At 38.1% G+C, this 27,293-nt stretch overlaps 4 protein-coding genes across 16 annotated transcripts; 2 read left to right on the forward strand and 2 right to left on the reverse strand.

The window, feature by feature from the left end:
• Window positions 1–2,547: 2,547 nt before the first annotated feature.
• Window positions 2,548–16,294, reverse strand: sema7a (semaphorin 7A). Of its 5 annotated transcripts, none has more exons than XM_035535004.1 (17): window positions 16,207–16,294; window positions 15,931–16,049; window positions 9,734–11,687; window positions 9,476–9,492; window positions 9,010–9,149; window positions 8,325–8,363; window positions 7,948–8,043; window positions 7,728–7,830; window positions 6,748–6,858; window positions 6,264–6,406; window positions 5,852–6,030; window positions 5,513–5,621; window positions 4,791–4,986; window positions 4,203–4,318; window positions 3,625–3,770; window positions 3,427–3,482; window positions 2,548–3,320 (listed from the first exon to the last, which is right to left on the reverse strand). In XM_035535004.1, the coding sequence occupies exons 5-17, from the start codon at window positions 9,121–9,123 to the stop codon at window positions 2,938–2,940; spliced, it is 1,791 nt and encodes a 596-aa protein (XP_035390897.1). In that variant the 5' UTR covers window positions 9,124–9,149; window positions 9,476–9,492; window positions 9,734–11,687; window positions 15,931–16,049; window positions 16,207–16,294; the 3' UTR covers window positions 2,548–2,937. The 5 variants fall into 5 exon arrangements, with proteins under 5 accessions (XP_035390897.1, XP_026859110.2, XP_035390893.1 ...); XM_027003309.2 differs by having other exon boundaries at window positions 9,476–9,535; XM_035535000.1 differs by having other exon boundaries at window positions 9,010–9,535.
• Window positions 12,795–14,854, forward strand: commd4 (COMM domain containing 4). Of its 2 annotated transcripts, none has more exons than XM_027003317.2 (8): window positions 12,795–12,934; window positions 13,141–13,212; window positions 13,420–13,485; window positions 13,572–13,611; window positions 13,765–13,884; window positions 14,049–14,129; window positions 14,239–14,412; window positions 14,594–14,854. In XM_027003317.2, the coding sequence occupies exons 1-8, from the start codon at window positions 12,932–12,934 to the stop codon at window positions 14,632–14,634; spliced, it is 597 nt and encodes a 198-aa protein (XP_026859118.1). In that variant the 5' UTR covers window positions 12,795–12,931; the 3' UTR covers window positions 14,635–14,854. The 2 variants fall into 2 exon arrangements, with proteins under 2 accessions (XP_026859118.1, XP_026859117.1); XM_027003316.2 differs by having other exon boundaries at window positions 12,804–12,934; window positions 14,236–14,412.
• neil1 (nei-like DNA glycosylase 1) lies at window positions 14,750–18,745 on the forward strand. 6 transcript variants are annotated; one of them, XM_027003312.2, is made up of 10 exons: window positions 14,750–14,835; window positions 15,856–16,302; window positions 16,436–16,555; window positions 17,006–17,102; window positions 17,186–17,267; window positions 17,654–17,775; window positions 17,862–17,889; window positions 17,982–18,049; window positions 18,135–18,327; window positions 18,406–18,739. In XM_027003312.2, exons 2-10 carry the CDS (start codon window positions 15,860–15,862, stop codon window positions 18,465–18,467), a joined length of 1,215 nt encoding a protein of 404 aa, XP_026859113.2. In that variant the 5' UTR covers window positions 14,750–14,835; window positions 15,856–15,859; the 3' UTR covers window positions 18,468–18,739. The 6 variants fall into 6 exon arrangements, with proteins under 6 accessions (XP_026859113.2, XP_026859111.2, XP_026859116.2 ...); XM_027003310.2 differs by lacking the exon at window positions 14,750–14,835 and adding an exon at window positions 15,153–15,566 and having other exon boundaries at window positions 18,406–18,738; XM_027003315.2 differs by lacking the exon at window positions 14,750–14,835 and having other exon boundaries at window positions 15,153–16,302; window positions 17,654–17,739; window positions 18,406–18,745.
• A 66-nt stretch (window positions 18,746–18,811) lies between these two features.
• man2c1 (mannosidase, alpha, class 2C, member 1) lies at window positions 18,812–25,774 on the reverse strand. Of its 3 annotated transcripts, none has more exons than XM_027003305.2 (26): window positions 25,240–25,772; window positions 24,818–24,943; window positions 24,614–24,737; window positions 24,452–24,522; window positions 23,843–24,020; window positions 23,545–23,734; window positions 23,348–23,454; window positions 23,138–23,248; window positions 22,866–22,958; window positions 22,543–22,659; window positions 22,362–22,457; window positions 22,132–22,277; window positions 21,916–22,039; window positions 21,704–21,825; window positions 21,534–21,619; window positions 21,112–21,273; window positions 20,881–20,963; window positions 20,708–20,802; window positions 20,512–20,616; window positions 20,251–20,407; window positions 19,999–20,142; window positions 19,746–19,855; window positions 19,579–19,658; window positions 19,354–19,496; window positions 19,165–19,268; window positions 18,812–19,086 (listed from the first exon to the last, which is right to left on the reverse strand). In XM_027003305.2, exons 1-26 carry the CDS (start codon window positions 25,338–25,340, stop codon window positions 18,972–18,974), a joined length of 3,090 nt encoding a protein of 1,029 aa, XP_026859106.2. In that variant the 5' UTR covers window positions 25,341–25,772; the 3' UTR covers window positions 18,812–18,971. The 3 variants fall into 3 exon arrangements, with proteins under 3 accessions (XP_026859106.2, XP_035390876.1, XP_026859107.2); XM_035534983.1 differs by having other exon boundaries at window positions 18,994–19,086; window positions 19,165–19,264; window positions 25,240–25,773; XM_027003306.2 differs by lacking the exons at window positions 18,812–19,086; window positions 19,165–19,268; window positions 19,354–19,496; window positions 19,579–19,658 and having other exon boundaries at window positions 19,779–19,858; window positions 25,240–25,774.
• Between the last annotated feature and the right edge of the window lie 1,519 nt (window positions 25,775–27,293).

Consider the following 27,293-nt stretch of genomic DNA (forward strand, 5'->3'; position numbering starts at 1 on the left):
TTTATCCTAAAATAGAAAAATTAAAAATGACCCTATATCTTTGATTCATGTACTGAATTGGAGAGAATTGAGAAACAGCTTACTTTTTGTTTTTTATGCACAAGAAAGCAGAAACAAAAATTTGACCAAATTTTCATTATGGCATTTATGTCTACCAACATATGATTCATTTTTTGATTGGGAAATGTGGGTTGGCCTAAAGTGCTGGTTGTATGCCATTGCACTCTAACTAAAATTTGATTTGATTTTATTAGACCATTTCATATTTTATACAATCAATATTCACACTGACATGCCATGTGGTGCCTATAATAAAAACAGAAACGGCCCAGGATAACAAAAAAGTCCAAAGACTTCTTGCACCTGCACAAAATAATATTTAAAATACTGTGGAACAACCCCATGCAAAATCATATTCACCTTACATAACTCTATTAATATAACTCTGTCTGGCACTTTTAGACCTTACTACAACACTCTTCTCTTTATGAGAAAATAGAATTGCACACAATTGTACTGTACACAAAAGTAACTTACACAAACATGCATATTTTAAATCATTAATATATAAAAGAGTGAAAAAAAACAAGGACACAAAATACTCCACAACTAGTAGTTCTAGGAAAGCATAATGTACCCCCTACATCAACCTGTTGTTTTTGTCCGTACAGGTAAGAAACAACCCACTTAACTGCTAAATCATTAGAACCCCTAGCTTTTAACTTAAGTAATAAAATATCGTGGTCAACAGTCTCGAATGGCTTCTGCAGACCTAACTTTACTATATCACACAAATTCCCTTTATCTATCTCACTCATAATAAGATCAGTTTAAAAAGGTAAGCACGTTCCAGTAGAGCGTGCTTTCCAAAAACCAGATTGAAATTCATAAGATCTTAACCAATTAAATAAAAATCTCTGTTCAAATATAACTTTTTCAATTATTTTGAAAAAGATGCAGGCCTCTCTCTTCTTTTAATAATTGCAAATAAACACACAAGTGTTTCATATATAATGATGTAAATGTCTTGCAGCTTGTACATGATTTTTTATTGTTAAGCAATGCTAGCTTATATCTGGACATAGCAATTGAAGGACTTAATTTAACTGGAGGGCTTTGCAGAAAAATAAGTGACCTCACAGGCTGGCCAATGGCATTTAACTTTTTTTAAGTTTATTTTGTAGACATAATAAAAATTCGGATTAATTGTTTTTCTGCTTTCTTGTGCATAAAAAACAAAATGAGCCATTTCTCGTTTCTTTCATTTCCGATTCAGTGGATGAATCAAAGATAAGGGGTCATTTTTCATTCTTCTGTTTTAGGATTAGAAACGGAAAACTGATTAACGAAACCTACACGAACCAGGTAATAAATAATAAAATATTGTTGAGCTTTTTAAAAAAATATTGTTGAGCTTTTCAAACAAAACCATTCAATGAAACCAAAAGTTAAAACAAAGTAATACAAACAAAGACAAAGCAGTCCATAATACTCAAGCACATACACATAAACAGCAACAGCGCATGAACATTCACGGGAGTCATTTCTAGTACTCATTCATACACAGCAAAACACAAACTCGAGAAACAACCAGCAACCAAAAGAAACAACAAAGGAGAATACATACACACACTAGTGACTGGGGAAACAAGACACAGGTGAGGACGTTTAACAAACGTGAGAAAAAAAAGGAACCCGTGTTCGAAATAGCCTCCAACATACAACTCATGTATTGATTGGGCCCCAAATCAGTATGCAGTATGCAAGCAAAATAAGATTTTAAAGATCGTGGATGAGTTTGTAGTTTTTCCTCTGGGGGTATCCATATTTTGAATGGGCGCAACAGTCTTGCTTCATAGCAACATGTAAATCGACGTATTTACGTAATTGATTACGTTGTTACGTTGACAAGTCATCCTAGCACAAAATGGTGTTCGTGCCACACACAAAAAATAATAGCTCAGCCTCCATCCTTGCTTCACCGTCTTTACAGTAACACAGATCCATGCCATCACACCCAAAATTTTGGTATTGTCCATTTTGGGTTATTCTGCCTCACCATTCAAAATCCTACTTAATCAAAAACCCAATTTCTTTACAACACTATCTCCATAATTTGTTCTGCTTGTAGTTTTAATAGTTTGAAGTTGAGGGTACTCTTGTTCTTGTCAACTGCAAATTAAGTTATTTTCTGTCATTTCAATAATGTTTAAAGGAGCAATAAGTCAGTTTTTCCAACGATTTTTCTTCACAATTTGAAATAGCCATTATAGTGATACCTAGTGGCCTGGATGTTTCAGAGATTCTGTACTAAACCTATTTTAAACATAGCCACCCCCATGTGGAGCATAAACTGGGTAATTTAAGGACTGCAAAGATATTTGAATCTCATGTGCACTGCACTTTATAGAAGAAAAAGTAATAAGCACTTTCATGAAAAATAATTAGCTACATACTGCTCTTATTACATTTACCTGACACTTTTATCCAAAGCAACTTACAATTATGCCTGAATGCAACTTGAGGGTTAAGAGCCTTGCTCAGGGGCCCAACAGTGGCAACGGGACTTGAACCAGAAACCTTCTGATTATAAGTCCAGTACATTACCCACTGAACTACCACTGCACCTTTCGGTACTTACTTACTGTTCCAAGGAACCTTGGGTTTTTGTCCAGAGTCCATGGTATAATTAGACAAACATGTAACCTACTAATACAATGACAAAAAAACATTTTATGACTGCTTAAATCCTGTGTTGTATTTATTTAAATATGAGCCCTGAGCAAGATATTTCAGTTATTCTAGTATCTGCCAAACAACCACAACAATAAATAAGGGAGTATCACTTTTGCAAGAGTATGACTTCACTGACAGAGTGACTAACAGTCTAACCAGGGTTGTGCCATGCTATGTGTAATTCAGACTCATACTCATACTTTACACATGCAGTATAAAAAGAAGAGCAGCCCACACAGCCAGCAGCGGTTCTTTCTGCTCTGTCAGTCTAAACCCGTTGTTTACAGACCAGAAGACACCCAGGTGATATTCTTTAACCACTTGACTGTAGTCACGCTCCCTTGTTTCACATCTGTATGTTCCATAGTCACCTGCTCCAATTGCTGGTATGAGATGGAGGCAGTCAGTCTCAGTCTGCTGGCAGGAGATTCTCTCACCTTTGTGCATCCAGGTGTAGGTGGCGTGGTGGGACATGATAGGGCAGGAGAGGTAGAAGGGAAAGCCATGGGGCACAGTGTGTTCTATTATTGAGGAAGATGCCAATAACGATGGTACATGCCGCTTGGTTCTCACTGCATTTGGAGCTGTGGAGAATAAACACTATTTATGTAATTTCATGTAGCACCCATTACATATAACATACAAAGTGCACTCTACTTTTATTAGAAGGACTTTAATGCAAAATCATACCTGGATTTGTAGGACATACATGTGTCTTACCAGTGGCAATGTTTTGAGTGCCCCCTCTGCAGTTAAAATGATACAGTAACTTTTTTTTTTCATTTAAATTCTTATTTTGGTATAAATTCTGATGTTTTAAGAACAGTTCAAGGACACATAAATGCAATGGGAGCTTTTAGTGTTCACAACAAACTTGAGAAAACATACCTGATTTGTGAGGTACATCCATTTTTAGTCCAAGCACAGTATGGGTCACGGGCAAGAACACAATCCTGACACGAAGTATTATAGTCCTGGCACCTCTGTAGGTCTAAGACAAACAGCTGTCCAGGGTAACCTATGAACAGCTTTCTCTGGGGAAGGTGGGGTCATTAATAGGAAGAGTGAATGCATTACCACTGTAATGCCTCTACATGAATAACAACACAATTCATAAAAATTAAAATGATATAACAATTTAACCTATTATATAGTTTTAAAGTAAAGATATTCATCAAATTCCTACACAGAATTATACTTTGATCTTTAGTCGAAATGCTTTGCATTATAAACTGAAAATATTTGTGATAATACAATTATTTTTTAAAACACTAAAGATTATTAGATAATTTATTAGATTATTAGATTATTTTATTTATTGTACAAATATGTAAATACAGAAATATTTTTAAAATCCTGTGCACCTTTAAACTGCTTTTTTTCCTGAATGTCATGAGATTTTTTAATGTTTTTTTGTGGAAAAAGTGAAACAGATTCATACCACCATTTAAAGAATAGGTTTGTACCTTTTCAGAATTTAGTTTCATAGACTGCACAGGGGCTGAGCCATTAAGTAGACGTGTCTCAGAAATAATGAAAGGTTTAGAATCATCCTCCAGAACCTTATGGATCATGCCAGTGTCTGAAAGAAAACACACACACACACACACAACTTTAGATGATTAAATCTGAGGCTGACTGAAATTATGCATTCTGAGGTTACAAACAACTGGATGACCACAGTATTAAAAGACTTTATTTGCTGGAAAATTCTTGTAAGTATTAAGACATATAGTGGCTGTAATTGAAAAAAAAAACCTCATATTATATATTATATATATAAAATGTTGGTCTTTATGAAGTAAATCTAATCACAATATCAATAAATAATGCATAGCAGAAACATAATAATTTTAATATTCCATTTTCAATATTTCACTTTGAGGATTCAAACATCATGGCAGTTGATTTACATGATTATAAAAATGTTAATAATAAATAAATAAGGATCACATATGAATGAGCATGAAATACAAATAATAATTTGAGGGACAGTCTGAACACTTTCTGAAAACAAAACTGTGTAAAACTAGTACAAATGCAGGAGTCCCTACCTGTGGCAAGCAGTATCACATGGTACATTTTTTCATCTGCGGCCTGCACCCTGTCAACTACTATTTTGGTATAATTGTAATTACTAATGTAAAAAGGAGAGTGTTTCTGTATAGGGTGTATCCAGTCAGTCATCTCTGGGTGGTTTTTGATGACAGTGATAGTGTGGATAGGCAGAGATTTACTGTTGTTGACACACTGGAAAATTAAAGAAGACAACAGTAATAATTCCTCTCAGTGGTTATAGCTACTGAACATCACTTATGTATACACGTTTGAATGATTTGAGATTTAAGGAATTGGCACCAAGTGCAAACATGGAGGTTAAAACAGTTGGAATGAAAGTCACAATAGAATGCATATACACATGACTTGTCCAACTAATGTAGTGGTTTGTGGAGACTGAAACTATCAATCTAAGCAATTCTTTTCTGCATCAGAAGATGTAGGGTGGGGTGAATATTTGCTTGAGTAGAAAGACAAACAGCACGGGTTTTTCCTAGACATGGGTTTTTCACTGCTTTACAAACCAAATGACACTACATTTTGGTCAAGATCATGTTGCTTTAGAGTTCAGATTAGTTACTGTGCTTTAAGTTGATATAGAGTAATTACTATAATTGTACTGATATAGAGTAATTACTATAACTGATGGAAAGACATCAGCGTGAACTGAGTTAATGAACTAACTCAAGAGTAAAAGAAGTCATGGGCAGTTTCTTACAGTTCCTGGCCTTGGATTGGGAATGTCATCACTGTAGCCTTTGAAAGTGGAACTCTCAAAAATATCATCTAACTCAGCTAAGGAGTATATGCAAACAGCTGTAGAGTTCCTGTAACATGGGTTAACAGGTGAACAATGTTATAACAAACAAGGATTTGATCCAATACATAATCCAAAAATAATCCAATACACTGTGAATATTTTAGAGCAAGTGTGTTAGAAAGTGTATTTAAATTTTTATCTTAGAATCTGTGAGCCTAAATTGCTATTGTTGACACTGTTGGAAGGAGGTGGTGCTACATGGAGAGCTGCCTCCTTGTGCCTTCATGCTGTACATACCAGCTGCTTGAGAACAAAGCATAGACACGTGAATCCCTCCAGTCTTCAGAGTGCAATACAAAGGCATCCTGCAGACGATTGAAATACAAAGACTCCCTGGGAATCGCACACACAAGCCGAGCCTTAAGAAAGGATGTCCAAATGTTCTGAAGAAGTCCCTTAGGCCCTCCCTGATCAGTCTGTAAAGACAAACAATCAACAAATAAATGCTCTGTTACATCTGTTACTTCTGTTACAACAGATCAGTGTTCTAATGTTACAAGCCAAGTTCATACCAGATGCCTTCCAAGCCTCTTGACACAGCATTAAGTAATGCATTGCCTGTGCTATGTATAAAGTATTTAGTTTCAAAGGAAAATACCGCTGTACTCATATATGGGATTGAACAGGGATATTGCTAGTCAAACTATACCTTGCATACTCTGGCAACTCTAGAGAGCCAAGGATCAGCCTCTGGGCTGTTGTCTGGGTTTTTCTCTCGAAAAAGAACATATATTTTTTCATTAATTGGGTCTTCAATTCTCTTGGCAAAGAAGGCAGAGATGAACGTCGGTTCTGGAGGAGTGTGAGAAATTGATAACCTTAATAAAACAACCTGAACCACTATTAAGAAGTTATCACTTTATTAAAGCATACATATTCATAGGCAACCCATTACAATGTTCATGTGAATTGGATTAAAACATGATGCTGTTAGAAGTGAGTGACTCTGTTATTTCAAAACATACTGGAGCGCTGTAAGCACTGTGGCCAAAAAGAGACATGGATAAGCCCTGGTGAAAAATATGTGGCTTAACAAATGGAGGAGCGGTACAAAGCCTTGAAAAGTTGTTGTCAACAAAAATCCGAGTACTTGAAAATCTATGTGCAGGGGTGTGTGTGTGTGTATTAACTACCTGCAATCCATGCATCATACATCCACATGTTGATTTTGTTGCCAGCTTTCCGTCTGAACTGTAATGAAGTTCCATCCTTGTAAAGAGGAGCTGCAGCATAAAGGTCTCCATCTGGACAAAGCACCCATACAGTACACCACAGTAAGAAAATGATATCGACACACTGGCGATTATGGTTAAGGTCATTCAAGAATTATATCCTAAGACTTTAATGTAAAGCTAGCTTTCTACTCTTCAAGGATATGTTGAGTCAAGTAATTTGTGAAAGGTTTTGAGACAATGTTTTAGTGATGTTCATTAAGGCTTTCCACATGCCAGCAGTTTGGATTTGGCAATTACCCCTAAGAAACTGCAAGAGAAGCTCCAATAGTCATCACTGAGTCAGAACAGATTGGGCCAAGATCAAATAGCACATTAAAAGTGAGGTCTTTGACTAGCTCATCTTTTCTAAAAAGATACATGGTAGATCACCTTACTTCTTACAGTCCACTTTACATAAGAATGGGAACATCTAATCAAACAGTGGAGATTAATAACAACAAGATGAATCTGTTGTTATTATTATTACAGCTAATTTATTACTGGCAAGTCTGACCTCTAAACCATTTATTGTCACTGTTTACTCACATTGCACTCCACTGTACTTTGCACTGCACTGTTATTATTGTGTTTTACACTATGACTAGTGCCTTATTTGCAATAACCCAGCACACTATATAATACAGCAACATTATTTTATTTTATGCAAAGCTGTGAATTTATGCCACAGGTGTGTCTACCCTAAATGAGGTATTATAGAAAAAGATTATGCTTTGAAACATAAAAACAAATTTGAATTATTTCAACTGAAACTGAGTTTGTTTCATTGGAGCCTTAATGCACCAATATATATTGATATAAGTAAACATGTACCATGGGGTCTGTCCTGTCCATGCTGTCTCTTATGCAATACCTTGACATGCAAGAAGTCATATACATACCTGCCACAAGAGTCAAGGAGTTCTGTGAGTATATGTGAGGAGAGATGCAAATGCCATCAACACTTTCCAAGACCTTACTAGTGTGATTGTTCTCACTGGGATACTATGAGGGGATAAATAATTGTTTGATTGAACAGCAAGGATAGACTAGGTCCAAAAGAAACTGGTGACTGAAGAGGGTCGATAGATTTTATGTGTGGCACAAAGAAGTTTAACGTACCACGTTCCAGCACTTTGGTTGTTCTCCATTTGTCCCACAAACTAAAAGGCAATCCTGAAGCTCCTCAATTACTGTTACCATATTTTCAGAAGAACTCTGAAAAATGTAATTAGTTGTTATTCAAAAGTAATTAATTAACTGACGATGTAAACATAGACTAATTTTGTCAACAATTGAAAAATATTTGTTTTACATGTTTCAACTTGCATTGCATTGTGGTGGAAAGTCTTGACACTACCCACTCCAGATTCTACAGGTATTTTTAGCCATAAGAAATATCCACAGGATTTTAAAAATATGGTTATTCTTGAATAAGATTTTGAAATGTTCCCAGCATGATAAATCATGTTCTGTATTTCCAAAATAGGTCTACATACCTCACAAAGGTGATCAATGTTAGCTGCCAGACTGATGTTCTATAGGGAAAATTATTATACATTTCTGGAATATCATGAATTCAAGTCTACTGTTTCTGTTGCTTGTATAACAAAATATCACATGCATAAACATATCAATTGTAAAACAAAAATGTTACTACTACAAAACCTGTAAATATTTTACAATCCCCTCATTTGTAAGAAACTCTAAAACACATTCCTTTTGATTTATGAATTAAACTTTTTAATACAAGCATTCCTTATAATGGCTAATGTGATAACAGGATAGGTTTGACCATGTTACATTGTCTGAAGTGGAATATTTAAATGACCACTGACCCTGCTCCTATATTGAGTAACTAACCTAATACTTATTGTAGGGTATTGTTTATTACATTGATGTTGTCTAACAAACTCTAGTACTTATTGTTTATTGCACTTATCATTGTCTAAGATAGACCTTATGCACTTTGTACTTCTAGGCATCAGCAGTGATCCCTGTATTTCTACAGTATTCTAGATCATTGGTATATTGGACTCTAACCTACTCTGTTGGCTTGGATGTATTCTATGAGTAAATGACAAAGCAGTTTTGTTAGTCGCTCTGGATAAGAGCGTCTGCTAAATGCCATAAATAAAAATGTAAATGTAAGTGAAGTGGCGATCACATGAATCAAATGCTTACCTCTATAATATGATCGGTGTTGACATCCACCATTAAAACATAATTTGACCCACCAACAAAGAGGATCTTTGATCCCCCTCGACTGTACAAAACTGTATGACTTACATTTTTCATGTAGGGTATTTGGAAATCTAAATCACCTGAACAAAAATGTTTAGAAATGCTTTATACTGATTATGAAAAAATGACATCACAGTACTGATTATCTGCAATAAGTTGTAAGATTTAATAAAGACATTAAAACCATCTCATATATTAAACTAGAATCTTATATTTGATCTTTCTATAAACACAAATGGCTTGTAATCCTAAAATGGAAAAATAGCCTAGTTTAGAATTTTGCGAGGAATAATAATAATAATAATAATAATAATAATAGGCTAAAGAGATTAAAAGAACAGCATGCACAAAATACGTCATACAGGGTATTTTAGCGGATCAAAACGGCAAAGTAATATGATCCTACCTTGTCTCAAGGTTAATCTAGGAATCGTCCACGAACAGAAAACGGTGAGAAAACATAAGCCTAAAAGGAGTGACTGACATGCAGTTTTCATTTTATCTTCATTTATATTCGATTTACGGCGAAAAAAAGCGTCCTATTGGGTGTTTTTACCCTGCAAAATACGTCATTGTTTTTCATTACGTATGACGGTTTTAAACGCCGTAAAAAGCGTTCCTCCAATTTTTGCATCCATTTATAGTAATAATGAGCTCCACCTACCGTTTTACAGCCAAGACTTTCTTCAACCACTCACAAAGGTTTTCCGCATACGCCGAGTGTGTTATCGCTGCTCTGCTGCCTCCCAAACGCCCTGAGTTCAGCCTTGATATCTTCCCTATCTCTGTGTGTGACTATGTTCCTGTCCCTATGCTCCCTTTTATACTGTCTCTTGTTCAATCTTATGTCATCCACTCTCCTGTTCAGTTCCCTACTCCACCAGTTGTCCCATCTACTGTTCAGCACATTACTCCTGCTATCATATTGCTTCCTGTCCAGCCTCCTATTCAATCCCATGTCCAGTCCATTGCTCATTTTTCCCATCTTGTTCCCATCTCTGGCCACAGCTCCAGGTCCCTGTTCATCCCTGTTTCTTGTTTCTTGTTCCATCTCCAGCCTCGGTCCCAGGCCCATCTTTTATTTCATCTACAGCTTTTGTGGCATTCCCACATCCATGTGCAGCTCCTATCCTGGCTCATGATTGTTCTGTGGTCCCTGTTTTAGGCCTGGTCTCTGTTCCCGTCTCAGTGCCCATCTATGCTCCTTTCCTGCCACTGATCCTGATCTGGAACATTTGCCTCAGTGGTCTTACCACATGGTCCTTTCTTGCTTCGAAGCCTAACGACCTCAGATGCATTACATGACCAGTGTATTGAAGGGGGTGGGGTATGTCATGATTTCCCACTCCATGTAAGTGTCACTGTTCACATGGCACCGAGAGCCACGTAATTGTGTGTGTTTGCTTCCTATTTGGTTACCAAGATAATGTCACCATGTGGGTTTGTTTTTATTGTATTCCTGACAGTGCTACCTCAACCAGCAGCTTTCCTTTCTTTTTCCGCACGTTCTACAGCCATCGCAGTACTGGCTAGGAGGCATTCTGTGAGTATGACAAAGCTCTTTTGTAAGGTGCTCTGGATAAGAGCATCTGCTAAATGCCATAAATGTAAATTTGACCAAGCCATATATACTTTTATAACATCACCAAACAGGTTTGTTTCACAGTGAAGAGGGCTAACATTATAACAACACAGTTATATAAGGCTGCGAGTGTACAGCAACAGAATGGTGTCGGTTCATGTTTTCTCATCTAAGAGTAAAAATAAATCTTTAGCTACGATTTTAGTTAAGTAACTAAAATCTATATATTAGTTGCTTTGTTTGTCCTTCAATAACCTGAACTGTAGCAAATTCCCCTTCACCATCCTTTTTTATCCTGCTTTTGGGAAAAAAACAAACAAACACATGTCCATGTCATCTGTCTCATGCCTTCTGTTTTGGTGAGTAGGTGGCCTAAGGGGAGGAGCATTTATTGTTCTAAACCTGAGATGGAAAACATTTTGGGATGGTATCAAAACATTCAGGGTTTAAGACTTTAAAAGCCCACCCCTAACAATGCCCCTGGTTTGACTCATTTCCATGGTTAACATCAGTGCCAAAGTAAGTAAGATGTACACAGCTGTCACTGTTGCTCTTCTTTTTATATTGTGCATTAAATACCTGCCGCTCGCACTTGCAGACTAAAGGGGTTATTACCTATTAAAATCCAGGACCAGTTAGAATGTATGCAATTTATCTAAATACATATTAGAGAATAGGCTACACTGTCATAGGCAATGTACCTATTCTAAGATCAATAGTTATAATAAAAATAGCAACAATTCAACACCCCCATAATCCCATATGTAACACATGATCATAAAATTAAAATTAAAATCTGTTATCAGAATCATTCAGAATCAATCATGTAAATGTAAGAATCATTCCTATTTCATTCATGTTGATGCGTCTTTCTCTGGGTATGGAATGAGGGCAGATGATCAGCCCTTTCATCAGGACAATATAAGACACCCCGTGACTGTGTGATGTTATGTGATGAGATGCATGTTTACCAGGTTGTCCAGAGAAAAGAGAGCCATGACAAGTGTGCGCCTTTTATGAGGTTGGGTGGTAGTGCCTGGAAGCAAGGGAACCTGTATCAAAACTGCTAGTCATTTTCATGTGTCACCTTATGGTCAATTCACAATGTCACCTGTATATCTTGTTTACATAATACTGCTATTTATATATTTTGCCAAACATTTGCATATTTATTATCTATTTATGTTCTAGTATAGCAGTCACAGTGAAGGTTACTTTCCTATTTCTCAACACATCTGTGATGTTTGGTGCATATATTATATATATACTATTCTATGCAGATACCTTCTTTTACTATTGGAAGTAATTTAATCATTCACTTGTCCTGGACATTTGTGCATATGTTAAATAAACCTGACTTGATGTGACTATGTGGGATGCAAGTACTAAGTTATGCTGTGTCCAAATGTAAAACACCTATTGCCTTTAAAAAACAAACAACCAAACAAACTGGTATCTAGATTTTCAGCAGAGCAGTAAATAAAATATATAAAGTGGTAACTCTGTGAAAAAAAAAACGCAAAAAAAAAAGATATAAATTGTATGTGTAAATTACAAATAAATATGAAACATTTCACACGTCTTATTCAGAAAATATGTGAATGTTCCATATATTATATAACATGAACATGTCACAAAACAAATGAAATTACATGTGATATTTTACAAGTGTGAATTTTTTTCTATTCTATATGTGGTTTTAACAATGTGGGATTAGTTTGGAAGCTATTATTATCAGTTGTGTTCTGTGCATAAAGTGTGTAGTTTGACATGGTAGTACTTATAGGATAACCTATTGTTGATGAGTCTCACCAGTCAGCTTCAGTATTGGCTGGATAATTCACTCATCTTCGTTCAAACTGATATTCAGATATTTAGCTAAGAAAATCAAATGATTGTCAAAAGTCACAAAAAACTAGACGGGTACCTACGGGTCAGACACTTTCCACGTGCTTTTTAGAAGTGGATGTATTGCAGTGAAGGATTGCAACTTATTATACATAACTATGGATTGCAGTGAAGGATTATAACTTATTATACATAACTAATTTTACAGTCTTTAAAGCAAAAATGACTATTATTCAACGTACATTTATGAAGATAATGAACAGATTAAATTCGCTGCACACTCTATCCTTGTGGCATCTGTTGTGTACGAAAGTCAACACTGTCGTACACTTATTGACCATAGGTGGGGATATAGAAAATATTAGACATAGCCATTCTAATCCATTTTGATACAGAAGAAGAGCCATAAACTGAGTTGGATTACAAGATATCATGGTGAGTCTTTGCTCATATTGTTTTATGCATTTGTTTTTTCTTTAATGGAGATATATTCTCCCTTAATGATGCGTCTGCAAAGCAGTGTCTTATAAACGCAGTTAAGTTAGCGGACTGAACCTTTCAAATTAGATAGCTGTAGCTTGTTAGGTTAGCTACCTTGCTAGTCTTATAGTTAGCTAGCTAACTTGTTTCTGTATTTTCAGAGGTTCCGATTTTGTGGAGATTTGGACTGTCCGGACTGGGTGTTAGCTGAAATCAGCACGTTAGCACGAATAGTTGAGTAACGTCTTTCCTTCATTTTCTATAGCCATAGATGCATATCACATGTCAGTCGTTAATAGCGTCGGTTAGCTAACTTGGCTAGCTAGCTAGTTCCCTAGGATACCTAAAGTCTAAATCCATTAGCTAGTTAGCTAGCTAGCTCGTTCTCTTAGTAACATTGAGCCACTCATGACAGAATGTTTTATTTTCTCGGACCACAGTCAAGTGTCAAAATGAAATTACTCTGTGTACAAGTCATAAGAGACCTCTTCGACGAAGACATCGATGTAAGTTTAAGGTCTTAATTATAGCTAGCTAACTAGTGATGTCATACATTTTAGCAAAGGCATAATGTGTGACCTTTTTTCCTCAGTATGACAAAGTCTCAAAGCTAACCTCTGATGCAAAATTTGGTGAGTTGCAAATTTTTCATGTTTTTTTAAACATGAAAAAGCTACTTTTAAGCTACTTTTGTCACTTTTCTTGCATAAACCATATCTTGCAGCCATTAACACTGATTGTTTTTTTGTTTTTTTTAATTCTGACTATCTCTGTCCTTGTCCCAGAGACTGGAGATATTAAAGCTAGTGTTGCAGTGCTGAGCTTTATTCTCTCTAGTGCTGCAAAGCATGATGTTGACAGTGAATCTCTGTCCAGTGAACTTCAGCAGCTAGGCTTGCCTAAAGGTGAGAACACTCTGGAATCTGGTTACTGTTATTTGTGAAGCCAGTGCAGTTAAACTGGTAATATTTAGTATAGTTTACATACTAGGAACTGTGAAGTTGATTTTTTGCACAGATCTGAGCTAAACTACATGGGAATTAAGTTACTGATGGCCTGTATCATGCAGAGCACACCACGGGACTGTGTAAATCCTATGAAGACAAGCATTCAGCCTTGCAGGAGAAGCTGAAACAGAGTAGTCTGCGCTGTAAGTATAGAACAGAGTGCATGCTGCTTGCCTGACACTGAGCACATGCTGTGGACCTGTGCACCCCAAATGAGTGGCCTTTTATTAGTAGGTCATATGTATTTAGTAGGTCGTCTGGAAGCAGTGAACTGGAGGGTGGATTACACTCTGAGCTCCAGTGAACTGATGGAGGTGAACGAGCCTATAGTGCAGCTGAGGCTCCAGGCTCAGCATCCAGAGTCTGGCTCCACAGCGACCACTGTAGTCTCTGTCACTGCAGACAAGTTCAGAGTGCTATTAACAGGTATCAAGGAGCATGTTAAAGTAATTATATGCTAAATAAATTATCATAGAGTAACAGTAGTTTTCATGTACAGATTTGTATTTCTTTCATCTATTATGTATATGTATGTGTATATTATGTGAATTAACAGTTTATATCTGCATAACACTAACACTTTTGAACTTTTTAATTTGCTTTCCAGAACTCAAGCAAGCTCAAGCCATGATGAATGCACTGCAGTGAATCAACTGTGTATTGTGTATATATAATATTATAAATATATTTACAGCATATCTGACAGGAACAGTATGCAGCAATTTTTTACTTTTTGTCACAGACACACTTTTATTTGTTTTTGTGCATGTTGTATGGAAAGCCTGAATTCATGTTATGATACTAGAGCTGGTCAATGGAATTTGAATGAAGAAATCCATTTTGTGAATGGTAAATGGTGCTTTACTTATACAATGTGTATGATTCTGTTAAAAAAAAACAACATATATATATATATATTTTAGAGCAACATATTTGTGGGTACATCAGTTAGATTTAGATTTAGTCATTTTGAATTGAGTGCAATTGGGCATTTCAAAGATGAATAAATCAAAAACATATTTGAAAATTGAATAAGCAATGTCAAAAACCATAGAAGAGATAGAAAACAAAACTACATACAGCTGAGTGGTTAAGGTACTTGACTTGTAAATGGAAGGTTGCTGGTTCAAACCACACCACTGCAAAGTTGCCACTGTTGGCAAGACCCTTAATTGCTGAAGTTGTACTCAGTCATAATTGTCGCTTTGGATAAAAGCGTCAGGTAAATGTAAATGTTATTCTGACTTGAGAATCACCGAATTTTGCGCTTATGGAACTAACTACTTCCAAACTGGCCGGGATTTCAAGGTTATAATTACATTATTTCTTGTAAATAGAATTTAAATAAATTAACAACTTTAATATATTTCACTACTTCAGCAACACCTAATGATTTAAGTAGCTAATTTGACCGTAAGTCTACGCCCGATCGGCAAAAATATAAAAATAAATACATTTCCCGTCGGCCCCCAGTTTCCGGCTACATGTCAGATTACCTTCCTGGCCATTCTCAAGGATTATACTATCTAAGGTGGACAAATAGGAAAACCAACTACCTACCTAGCATCTTGCAGGAAAGGGTACGTTTGGTTGTGCAATAGCACCACATACAGTGTTTACATCGCAATTCTAGAGTACATTACAATGTTAACTTCGGTATTTGTTAGTCTGCGAGCTACTGTTAATTTGACAGTTTGTATCAGCATAGCCCTTTGTTAAAAAAGCAATTTAGCAACCACGGTCACGATAATAAAACTGTTGAGCTGTTTATCATGTTTGAGTACCCGCAGCAATATGTCAGTGGGACTCACTGGGTAGGTTATGGGCTCGACCTGTATCGAGCTCTTACTCTAGTTTTACTTTCCACAGCACGATGCCAGAGGGTCCAGAGCTTCACTTGGCCAGCCTATTTGTGAACAGAGTGTGTGCAGATGTAGTTTTTACCGGAGCTGTGGAGAAATCTGAGATTAGCAAAGGGCCCGTGGTGCCTTTTGCCAGCGATGCCTACTGCATCAGTGCGGTATCCAGAGGAAAGGAAGTCAAACTCACGCTCACATCCGTCACTAAAAGCAAAGCAAAAGCAGATAAATGCCAGCTGTCGATGGATGTGGTCTTTCGTTTTGGAATGTCAGGATTTTTCCGGTTTACTACAGTGGAAGAGCTGCCAAAGCATGCACATTTGCGCTTCTACACCAATGAGGACCCACAAAGAGCACTGACCTTCGTAGACGCTCGCAGATTTGGCAGCTGGCAACCCAGTGGGTCCTGGCAGCGAGACAGAGGACCATGCGTCATGTCTCAGTATGAGAGCTTCAGGTGTGGTCTAAAATAGTTAACGTCACAAAATCAGGTGTCATCGTACTGGCTTTGAAACAGATATGTAAAAAAAAAATACTGTACTAAATGTAATTTGACGCTAATTGCATATTCTGCATGTTTTATCTTTCAGGGAGAATGTTTTGTCCCGTCTTGCAGACAAGGCATTTGATAGGCCCATCTGTGAAGCTCTGTTAAATCAGAAGTACTTCAACGGGATTGGGAACTACTTGCGAGCAGAAATTCTGCACAGGTCATTTGAGTTTGTAACTCAGTATCATTCAGCGTTCAATAAAACACCTGCACACCGTCTGCAAGTAATATATAGTAGCTCTTACTATAGAATGCAATGTAGCCATTGTATGGCTGGGATCTGTGTGTGCTCGGGCTGTCCTTTTTCCCAAACTTACATCTTGAAAGGGGGGGTGTCAGCATTGTGAACTATTCTAATGTGAAGATGTTTGTTTGAAATATACTACTACCAAATCAAATTATTTAAGTTAAGAATGTTTGTTTGTTTTGGGTTTGAAATAATTTATTGGCATTCCCTGTGTAGCATATCATATTTTATTTAATGAAGAGTTACATTGACTGGTGAGAGCAACGTTGTCCCCCAACAAGGCTAAAATTAAATCTGTGCCACTGTCTTGAACACATGCAAAATAACAAAGATGTCTTATTTGGCCCTTTGTTTCCAATTCAGATTAAGTATTCCTCCTTTTATGAAGGCAAGGACTGTGCTAGAGGAACTTGAGTTGAAAGATGAAGATAAGACAATGATTACAGAGGAAAACACAGAGGTACAAATCTGTTGTGATGGAGGCTTTGATCATGCCTTGTATAACAGCCATTGTATAACTTTTTTTTTTTTTCTAATATTCAGAATTCTGAGGGTGGAACAAGGAAGTCAAAGTCAGACCTCCTCTCACTCTGTCACACAGTGCCTCTGGAGGTGGTCAGCCTTGGTAAAATATGCACTATGTGGGACACTTTTTACACAATGTGAACCATTGTTTAGCAAGAGAATGCCAACTCTAGTACAACTGTTTTAGATCAGCTGTATTTAAGATCAGTTTTTGAAACGAGGATAAGATGGACTCCATGAAGTTCAGAGTCATGCCTAGTCCAAGTGTTAAACCAAAGCCAAATTTCATAAGAATGGCCAATGACACAGGTTGTACATTGAGAATTAGTGGGAGAAAGTGGCCAGTGGTGTCTTCTTAATATACCAACAGGATATTAATATTTGTGTTTGTTGTCTGTGTAAGTGCAAAAGGCTTGATTACATGTAAACCAGAAAAGGTATATTTGTGCATTACCTTTATGTTTCTCATGTTTAATAATCTTTTAGGTGGAAAGGGTTATGACCCAGAGAAGAGAGATTACACAGAATTTGAAGCCTGGCTGCAGTGTTATTATGTGGATGGGATGAATTCAGTAAGGGACCACAATGGAAGAACTATTTGGTTTAAGGTTAGGAACTTGACCTTTAACCTGCAAAAAGGCTCAACACCTACAAGATGGTAGTTACATCATATTTTTTTCCATGTTACTTTCAGGGTGATCCTGGGCCAATGGTCCCTAAAGGTAATTTATTATACATCACTTCTTATTGATAATCTAATGGAAGCGGTTTACTGTAATGAAACATCAGTTACTGATGACTGTTCACAATTCAGGTTTCAAATCCCCCAAGACAAAGAGAAAAATACAGAAGGATGAATATGACTATAAATGTTCAAAGAAGGTGAGATTAAACCGCCTAATAAAGTAACCTGGATTTGGTGTATCTTACATTACCTACACTGTATAATCTAATAATGTCTTTTCAGGGTGCAAAAATGAAACAAACTGAAAGAATTTTAAAAAAAGAAACACTGGAAAAGGAGCCAAGGGCTGAAAAAGAAAAGGGCTATGCAGCTATGCAGCACAGCACACAGAAGCAGAATACTAACAAGACTGGGTTCGAGTCGAAAATAGCCCATAAGATAAAGCATGCAGAAAGAGCAGCTCAACGGAGAGGTGGTGAGCATTTATTTCAGGTGTTTACAGTTTGCTCACAGTAAGGCAAAAAAATGTTTAACTGAAATGAGTTCCCCTCAGGGCTGCAGAAGAGCAGAACTAAAATCACAAGAGTAGCGTGTGGACTGGAAGGCAAGCATTAAAGCCAAAGGCATCACCAAACCTCAAAAGAAGACCAACACTGCAACCTAGGATCATTTCTTACCATCAGTGACCATGACCATATCAAGATATTTGCAAGCATTTATATGTATGTAAATATTACATTTGCAGAGCCTAAGCAAAGGTGTTGCTGTGCAGGATGAGAAATCTTTCCATAAGGCTGATAAACTACCGGAGATGTATTTAAAACTTTCTATATTTTATGAAAGGAGGAAAAATAAAAGTTTGGTTTATAAAGCCTTTCTCCTGTTTTATGGTATGAGCCACATTCCACACTTGTTGAATTTGATACAGTAATCTTGCCAGACAATCTTTCTGTTGATGCAACTTTAATTTTCTCAATTTACAGAAATTACCAAAAAAAAATTACATTATAAAATAAACTTTTAAATGGCATTAAAAATGTTAATATCAAGGTTGATAATAAAAGGCTAATTATAACAATTTAAGAATACAACCACCCAGCATCTGCCATTTGATTTGGCTTAAAATATCCGTAAAAGGAGTGAGATGATTTGAAAGGGTCTAAAAGTGAGGGAGACCTTCGAATCGTTGACTTCAGCAGGACGACTGTAATTGGGCTGCTCCAATAGGTCACAACTGTAGTCAGTAAAGGAAAACTCTTAAAACTTTAGTCATACTAGATTATTTGTTTTACCTGCACAAGACAAAACTTACTGCCAAGCCTCTTTCACTGGAAAGGGAGTGGACAGCACTGCAAGGACGCTGCTTCCATGTGACTCAAATAGACGAACGACAAGGGAATTGTTTTTTCCTTCTGCCTATGTAAGAGAGAGGTGCGGATTCAATTCTGACAATAGACAGCAAACTATTTCCAGGGTTTGTTCCCGTTTCCAGGGTGGGTACCTGTTTTATGGTCTCCAGAATGACTGCTGCTGAGCTCACAGTGAACATGCTCCAAGGACGAATGTTGTTCATGTCAGGAATTAGGCGCAGTGGGAAGTTGAGGTTGTATGCATGCTGGATGACTGAGGCTTCCTGGAATGAGCCTGTTGCCCGCCATTTATGGCTTTGGTTAGATCATGTTTTGTCTTTTTTATTTATAGTGACTGAAAAATTGTATGAACCCACCTGCATGTGGCATCACTGCATATGTGAATTCATGATGTCCCATATCTGCATTGGCATCAGGTGCTTTTGGCGCTCGTAGTCTGAAGAAAGGAAAGTTGTTCAAACAGGTTTGACGTGCACTCTATAGGTTTATCATCTTATGGTGGTGACTGTGTGATCAAACTTACAAGGACAAGGTCATGATATTCTGATGAACAGAGTAGCCATATTTGCAGTCATTGAGAAGAGCCACACCAAAGCCATGTTCTGAGACATCAGCCCATTTATGGCCCCACACCTACTGGTTCCAACAGAAATAATCTGAATGGAATCCACTACTAACTTTGGAAAGATTATCTGCTTGCATAATTATTGGTCATTACCAAATCATATTATACCTTAGTTTTAAAATGGATTTTATTACATTCAAATTATCAGCACCTCAAAGCGCACCCAGTCCCAAGATGTGTTTCTGTGTGTCGGTCTCTGCAGGTGACCAAACTGGATCTCATAGGTGGCATTGGAACTGCGCACTTGTACTGGAAACTCCACCTTCAGAAACTTATGAGCCTCTGCCCAGTCCACCTAAAAAACAAATCTCTCCTTAAAGCATTGGTCTCAGGGAGTCAGGCTTTGAGCTCAGTATCTACGCTTTAAGAGTCCTACATTACTTTGGGGTTATGTTCTCCTTACTTGTGTACTGAACTTGATGTAGGGGCAGTTGGCATCCAGTATGACCTCTTGTGTGATGCTGCTCTTTGCACTGATGCGCAAGGAGAAGGTGACACTGCCCCGCAGCCCTCCAGAGCTCAACACTTGAACAGGCTTTATCACATCCACTACTGGCTTCCTGATAACAGAATAAGACCAATACATGAGTGGATAGGGTGCGCAAAAATAAATGGACAGGAAAATGCGGTACTAGTAAGAGCTGACATTATGTATTTGACTTACCTGGTCTGAAGATGGTAGTCCATCACATCCCATGCATCCCAGTATAAGGGAACATCATCAAACAACACAAACTGGTTTCCAAAACAACCATCAGAAATGGCCTCCCTATAACCAAAACACATTAAAACAAAAGTGTTGCAAAATAACTTTTCTGCACTCTGTCTCATCACAAAGATTCCAATTTGTAGGACCTTACCTGTTTGTCTGCACTAGAAGCAGGGACACCAAGTGCCCCATTCTGTCCAAGACAGCTTGTAAAAGGCCATTCTCCATTCGCACAGTACCATCAGCCTGTAAATAAGAGCCATGCCTCAAAGCACTGATGTGTGCAGTCTGCTATGATGAAAAATGTATTCCACAATACAATACCTGCACTGTTACAGTCACTTTAGATACAGATCCAGCCAAATCTGTGAGCGAAGCTACACCCACACAGGGGACTTTGACCAAGGCTGTTGATAGCAGTTGTGAGAGAATTATTATGCAGCCTGGCTCAACAACAATAATTCTTTGTCAGTAACTGTAGGTGGATAGGCATTTTGGACCTAGCAAGGTTTCTGCCATATAAAGAATGATGCCCTTTGTCTAAGTTTGGAGTACCTAGCCTTGACTGAGCTCCCTCTTCTGACAATGCTATGACTTCAGTGCGGTCCCAGGATAGTGTGTTAAGAACTGCAGTGCCGGAGCCAACTTCCATCCAAGGAGTTGATCTCAGTGCATGACATGCAGAAAGCAGTAATCTGGAGCCAGTCTTCTGAATCTCTACAGACAAATACAGTGAAAAAGCACTTTCAGCAAAAATACATTTATGAATAGTTCATTAAACAACAGTTTCATCAAAATGATTAGCCATGCTATAATGCCATTATATATTGCCTATACAAACCTAAAGGTGTTTTTACAGGTATTTGTGATTAATCAAGAGATTTTGTAACAGTACACTTCAGTACTGAAGGTACTAATGCAGATGTTTGGTGTATTAAAAGTACTTAAGTGTACTTCATCAAGTGACAGGCTGTTACCCTTATAATATTCTAATGCATCTTCCACCACCATCTCAATGCAACTGCCAGGAATTACATCATGGAACTGGTTGAGCAGGAGAAGCCTTCAAGTATAGGAAATGACAATAAGTGTCATGGGCATACATAGGGCAGCCCAGATCACCATAACAGACCGGTCAAGGTCTTACCTCCATAATTCCTGCAGCTGTTTTGTTGGGTAGGAAAAGCCAACATTTTGGCTCAGGGCCAAACAGCTGCCCACTTCGACGTCATGGAGCAGGGCCTCACAACGACGATTCCCAAGCTTTATCTGGGACATTACCCGTATTGTTTGGCCACTTTAAATCACACAGGATGAGAGCGCACTACAAAATTATAAATATTCTGTCAGGGTGCACACCTTTGCTTGTGTAGTGTAAGTGCCATTGTGCAGCTCAAGGAAAAGTTCACCAGACCAAGTACACAGGAGTCCAGACTCAGCCTGGAGTTCAGAGAACAGCCGATCCGGGGTGGACATATTTACCCTAAGAAACCAAATATGTCCATGTTCAACTTTTCAGAGTAAAAATCAAATTACTGGCAAAACAGCCTGTGTAGATATGAAACAGGAAATGACCTTGGCAGACCATCTGAATCCTGCACACGCTGCAGGCGGTCCAGCATGAGCTGGGTGGGACCACCACCTCCATCCCCAAACCCAAACAGCACGGCACTGTGATTTGCACGTCCCTTGTCCTTGTTGTGCTTTACAGTTTTAATTAGCTGAAAAATGGAGTAAAAGAAATTACTCGCTGGCCACTAGGGGGAGACATTAATGCAAGTTTAATCAGAAATAGAATCACTCACGTCCTCAATTTTCCCTTTCATCTCATACGAATTTCCAGGTGGGAAGTGAGTCAGCACCTGGGAGCCATCGATACCCTCCCAAAAGAAAGTATTGTGCTAACAGATGGAGATATTTATTATTATTTTCACAATGACAAAAGGTGAAGTAGTTTCAAAATGAGAGACTGATGAGGCTTCTTACTGGAAATGTGTTGACAAGATTCCAGCTTAATTTTTGAGTGAGAAAGCGATCAATTCCAGCACCCTGCATTATCTGAGGAAGCTGCGCTGAATAGCCAAAGGTGTCTGGTAACCAGAACTGTGGTGGAAGAGAAACACAAACAGAAAAATATGGCTCACTCAAGGAGCTCTACCTCAGTGTCAGTGGAGAAAATGGGGTTTAATCAATTATTCAGCTCTACAAATAAGATATGAATCAAAGAAGTGATTGCTGTGATTTGTTCTTGCATCATTAGAACACTCATTTTAGAGTTTATTGTCTCTTGATTTCTAAACTTACAATACCTCTTTGCAGTACTGTCCAAACTCTGCCTTGAAGAAGTTCTGTCCCTCTAGAAACTGCCTAACCATAGACTCTCCAGAAGGTAAATTGCCATCCTGATTTTAAAAAGACACTGCATTATTTTGTACATTAAGCACATTTGCAAGATCAGTATTTATTACAGTAAGGCTTTATAAGGCTAAGCATGTGTAGACAGACAGACAGACAGTACCCAAAGCTTTTATTGACACACCACTAAAGGAATAAGGGATGTAGAATAAAGAGACGTTATTACCATCTCCACCCAAGTGCCTCCAACTGGAATGAACTGCCCTTTCTGCACAAAGTATTGGATCCGAGAAAACAGCCCTGGATACCAGTTCTTTACCCACTGAAACTGTTGTGCCTATACAAGATACATATACATGTATACATCTACATCTTATGTATCAATTCATTTAACTTAGGATAGATAAAAAGTAAAAATGAGGGAACATTTATTTACCTGAGAACAGGTAAAAATGAACTCAGGGTTCTTCTCCATCAAGCGTACTACTGTGACCCAGCTGCGTGCACACTTCCTGATAGTCTCTTCATATGGCCATAACCAGGCTGTGAGAGCCCAAAGTGTGAATTAGAACCCAAACTTTGCCTACTCTTAATTAATTACCAAATTAAAAATGTGCATTAGTACAGTAAAACCTGAGTCAATGTGACAGTGGCCCATGGCATGCACAATGTGCTGGCTTTGCCCATTCCTCTGGCTAAAGAACTTCTGGGCTAAGCTCCGGGCAGAAGAGAAAGAATCGGGATCGGTTGGGTCACACAAATTCACCATCTCATTGGCTGTAAACAAAGCCTGATATCCACGCTGGTCTTCCTCACCCAACATCTGAGATAAATGAAGAAATGAAAGAAGAATACAAGCTAAATCATTATTGAATTCAAATTCCAATATCCATCAGTCATTAATTCCATTCAAAAATGTTACATGTCTTACCTTCACAATGTCCACTAGCATCTCAAAGTCAGTTAGAAGCTCCTGCACATCACGATTAAAAACAACAAGCTCGGCCTTCTGAAGAGTATACTTCCTGTTTGGGTCAGGGGCAGCTATAAAGGAACCCTGACCAGCTCCAAACAATCCATTACACGCCAATTCCACATACAGAGTGATGCTGTAACACATTAATGGATTTGAGAAGAGACCATGAAAAACCAGACTAGTGGTGGGGAGAGCAACAAAACATGATCTATACTGGATGTTTACTGCAAGGTCAAATTGTTATTCCACACAAGTTCACCACAAACCACACACAAGTGAGAAAACACTTCATATCACTGCTATCCATACTGCAAATGGGTTACTCTGGCAACATGTTCCTTAGGATGACACACATCAGTAGGATGAGCGTGAGAGCGTAAATAGGAGAGCAAGTGAGCCAGGTGCAGACTGGCAGCTAGCAATTATTAAAATATGAGACTAATTGTAGAACTGATAGTGTTAAATACTCATCTTTTTAATGTTTCTTTATCTCTGCAGCATACAACTCTTATCCCAGAAATTACTCAGTAAAGAGGCAAAAACAATGATAGCATTCCAACTAACCTGTGAGGTTCATTCTGTTTTAAACACTCTGACAGAATGTAACTGGTCTTTTCACCTTCTTTTGTTAAACCCTGTAAAAAATTAATTAGTTAGTGTGCATGTGTTTATACCAGTCCAATGTCTCTGGTGGTTTGCTTGCAATTTTATTCTACAGACTCTTACCTGGACAGGTTGCTCATCCCGCCACAACATTCCCTCCCCATCGCTCTCCCATCTCAGATGAACCTCCTTCCCTCTCCAAGCCTCTGGAATCTTCAGGACAACTTTGAACCAGCATGTCCACCACCTGACAAAATGCTTAGTATAAATTACAAAGATTTTCTAATTTAAATCCCATACAGAAACTGAAGATCTGTGGAAACGTACGTGGATCCGAATGCGTCACCAACTTTGCACGGCTGAAAGTTTTGCTGGACAGCCTCGGAGTATGAGATACGCTTTGCAGTCTGAGATACTGAGAGAGACGTGAGCTGATGAGTATCGCCATAAAGCCTGAAATGAACGAACCCAAACTGAAATTACTGCTGTTATGTCATTAAAAAAAGAGCAACTGGCAGAAGGGCGAAGTCCCTCACAAAAACCTCTTCGGAACAGTACTGCAATTAAATAAAAAACAATAATGTAGTAATAGTAGTAGTAGCAGTACATATAGAGGTGTGAACCATTGCATTTCTAAAACGAGTGTCTTTACAATTTTGGATTTTCAGTCGTTTCTTGTCGTCAAGCAAAATACACGTACAGATAGACATAGGTAGTCAACCAAAAAGAGAAGAAACTAGATCAAATACCTTCCTCTGAGATTGCAGTCGGTGAAATATGTGTCAGAGATAAACTTTTCTGAACGTTCCAAAAGAGTCCTCCTGTTCTTCAGCACCGGTGGATGATACATGATTTAAAATAAAAAACTCATTAACATGAATTACCAGTCGCTTTGTTGCACTTATGCCCGGAAGTGAAACGCATGCTCGAACTAGTGAGAACATAGAGGTCAGCTCTAGATGTCGCTCTTGCACATGATTTTCTAGGTGAAGTGGATGTTGCATGTAAGTACTCTTGAATTCTTAGGTTCAGACAGTTAGCAACATATATTATGGCTCTTTACTAGTACCAAGAATTAGAAAATCTACTATAGAGTAACCTTCCTGTAAATGTTCGAGGTTCAGACACAGTCTCAATATTTAAGGCTAGGATGAAAACCTGTGCAGTCAGGCATTTTATTAAGTACTTCTCATCTTTGGTAAAGGTGTAGGTCAGGGGGTCCATGGGCATTGAAAGTAATGGTAAACTGGGATGTTATGATGTTGTCAGTTCACCTCTCATTTGTCACTCAAGTTTGTTGACTGAGAGCGGCGGAGTGCTGACGTTCCAGGGTGCCCTCATGCCTGTGGTTCCTTCTGGCTCTTTCCTTTTAGCTGTGCTGCCATAGCTAGATCTGCCAGAGTCCATCGTTGCACATTATAGTTCCCTAATTTACACACCCTCATAACCGGACATGCCTAATAATCTAGTCTCTCTTTCTGCTGAGGTGCACCTACAACTGATGTCATGATGTTACTGAGCCTCAACCTGTCTCAGCTGCCATGGCTACTCCCACCACCCCCTGATGTTCCCTCTTGTAGCCCACCACACCTCCACCCAAGCCAACTACTTCACCGTTGCCCTTGATGGACGTTCTCTTGTTGGATGGGTCTCGGACACGTGCACACCATCGAGACAAGGCTGGGACCTCTAGAAAGTTGGAATAGACATTAATTGCTTATTTTTTCTTTCTTTTTTTTTCTTCTTAAAATTGTTAATATTGTGGTGACGGTTGTCAGCCAGAGGAAGGTTCCTCTGATCTTCATTCCTCTGACCTCATGCCTCTGATCTTTCCACTCCTTTCTGAAAGGAAAGTACATTATATCAAACCTTGTGAGCACCTTTAGGTTATCAGACTGCTTCCAGCATTTCACTTGACGGCTGCACAACACACTCAACATGCCAGTTGAAAGAACAATAGTTCTGAGCGCTTCATTAGGCTACCCCTATGTTCAGAGGATCAAAATAACATGAACATACGAAGTGAGTGATGTACCGTTATGATGCTTATGCAGATGTCTGACAGCATTACGTGATGTCTTGCTATGAACTATGTTTACAAAGTTTCTGTGACATTGTTTTCCTTAATTTGTAGCTGTCGCCTTCTCTGGAACAAGAATGGCTCTGCATATGATGACTTTTCCCTCTGGATAACGGCTCAGCTCTGCAGTGTTAGGGTCAGATTATCACCAACACTTCTTTTCTCAGTCTTCCTCCTCAAATAGTTTGAGATGGCATGGTGAAACCATGGTTGTTGGTGGTGGAAATTAAAACAATTGATCGGTGTACTCTGTGTTCTGTTATTATATAGTTGTTGTAACTATGGCTATAACTGGGTGCTAGTCAGTTGTAATCCTGGTGCCATCCTTGAATACATTTTAAGCCGTTTTGTATTTAAAAAGTCATTAAGGAAGGAAACGTGCAATGTGCCAGTTTTTCATTCTGTCAGTGTGCTTTTAACAGTTGTATGCCAGAAAACATTAATGTTAAAAACAATTTAATCATTATACACCTAAATTAATAAGGTCTAGAACATAATTTTAAAAAGACCATGCTAATGTACACAAAGTACACATATGCCACTACTTCCTCAGTAACTACTTCTAACAGTAATTTTATGCATGTGCATGTTTCAAGATCTTGAACTGAAAGACAAAAATGTAGAGAATGTGTGAGGGATTTTCAGAAGGGGTTATGATGTATAGTATTTAACAGCAAACCATGAGATCACATGCCTCTGCCAGTGGTTTATGGGGGCATATAA

Source organism: Electrophorus electricus, chromosome 2, assembly GCF_013358815.1.
Source record: "Electrophorus electricus isolate fEleEle1 chromosome 2, fEleEle1.pri, whole genome shotgun sequence".
Taxonomy (NCBI): domain Eukaryota; kingdom Metazoa; phylum Chordata; class Actinopteri; order Gymnotiformes; family Gymnotidae; genus Electrophorus; species Electrophorus electricus.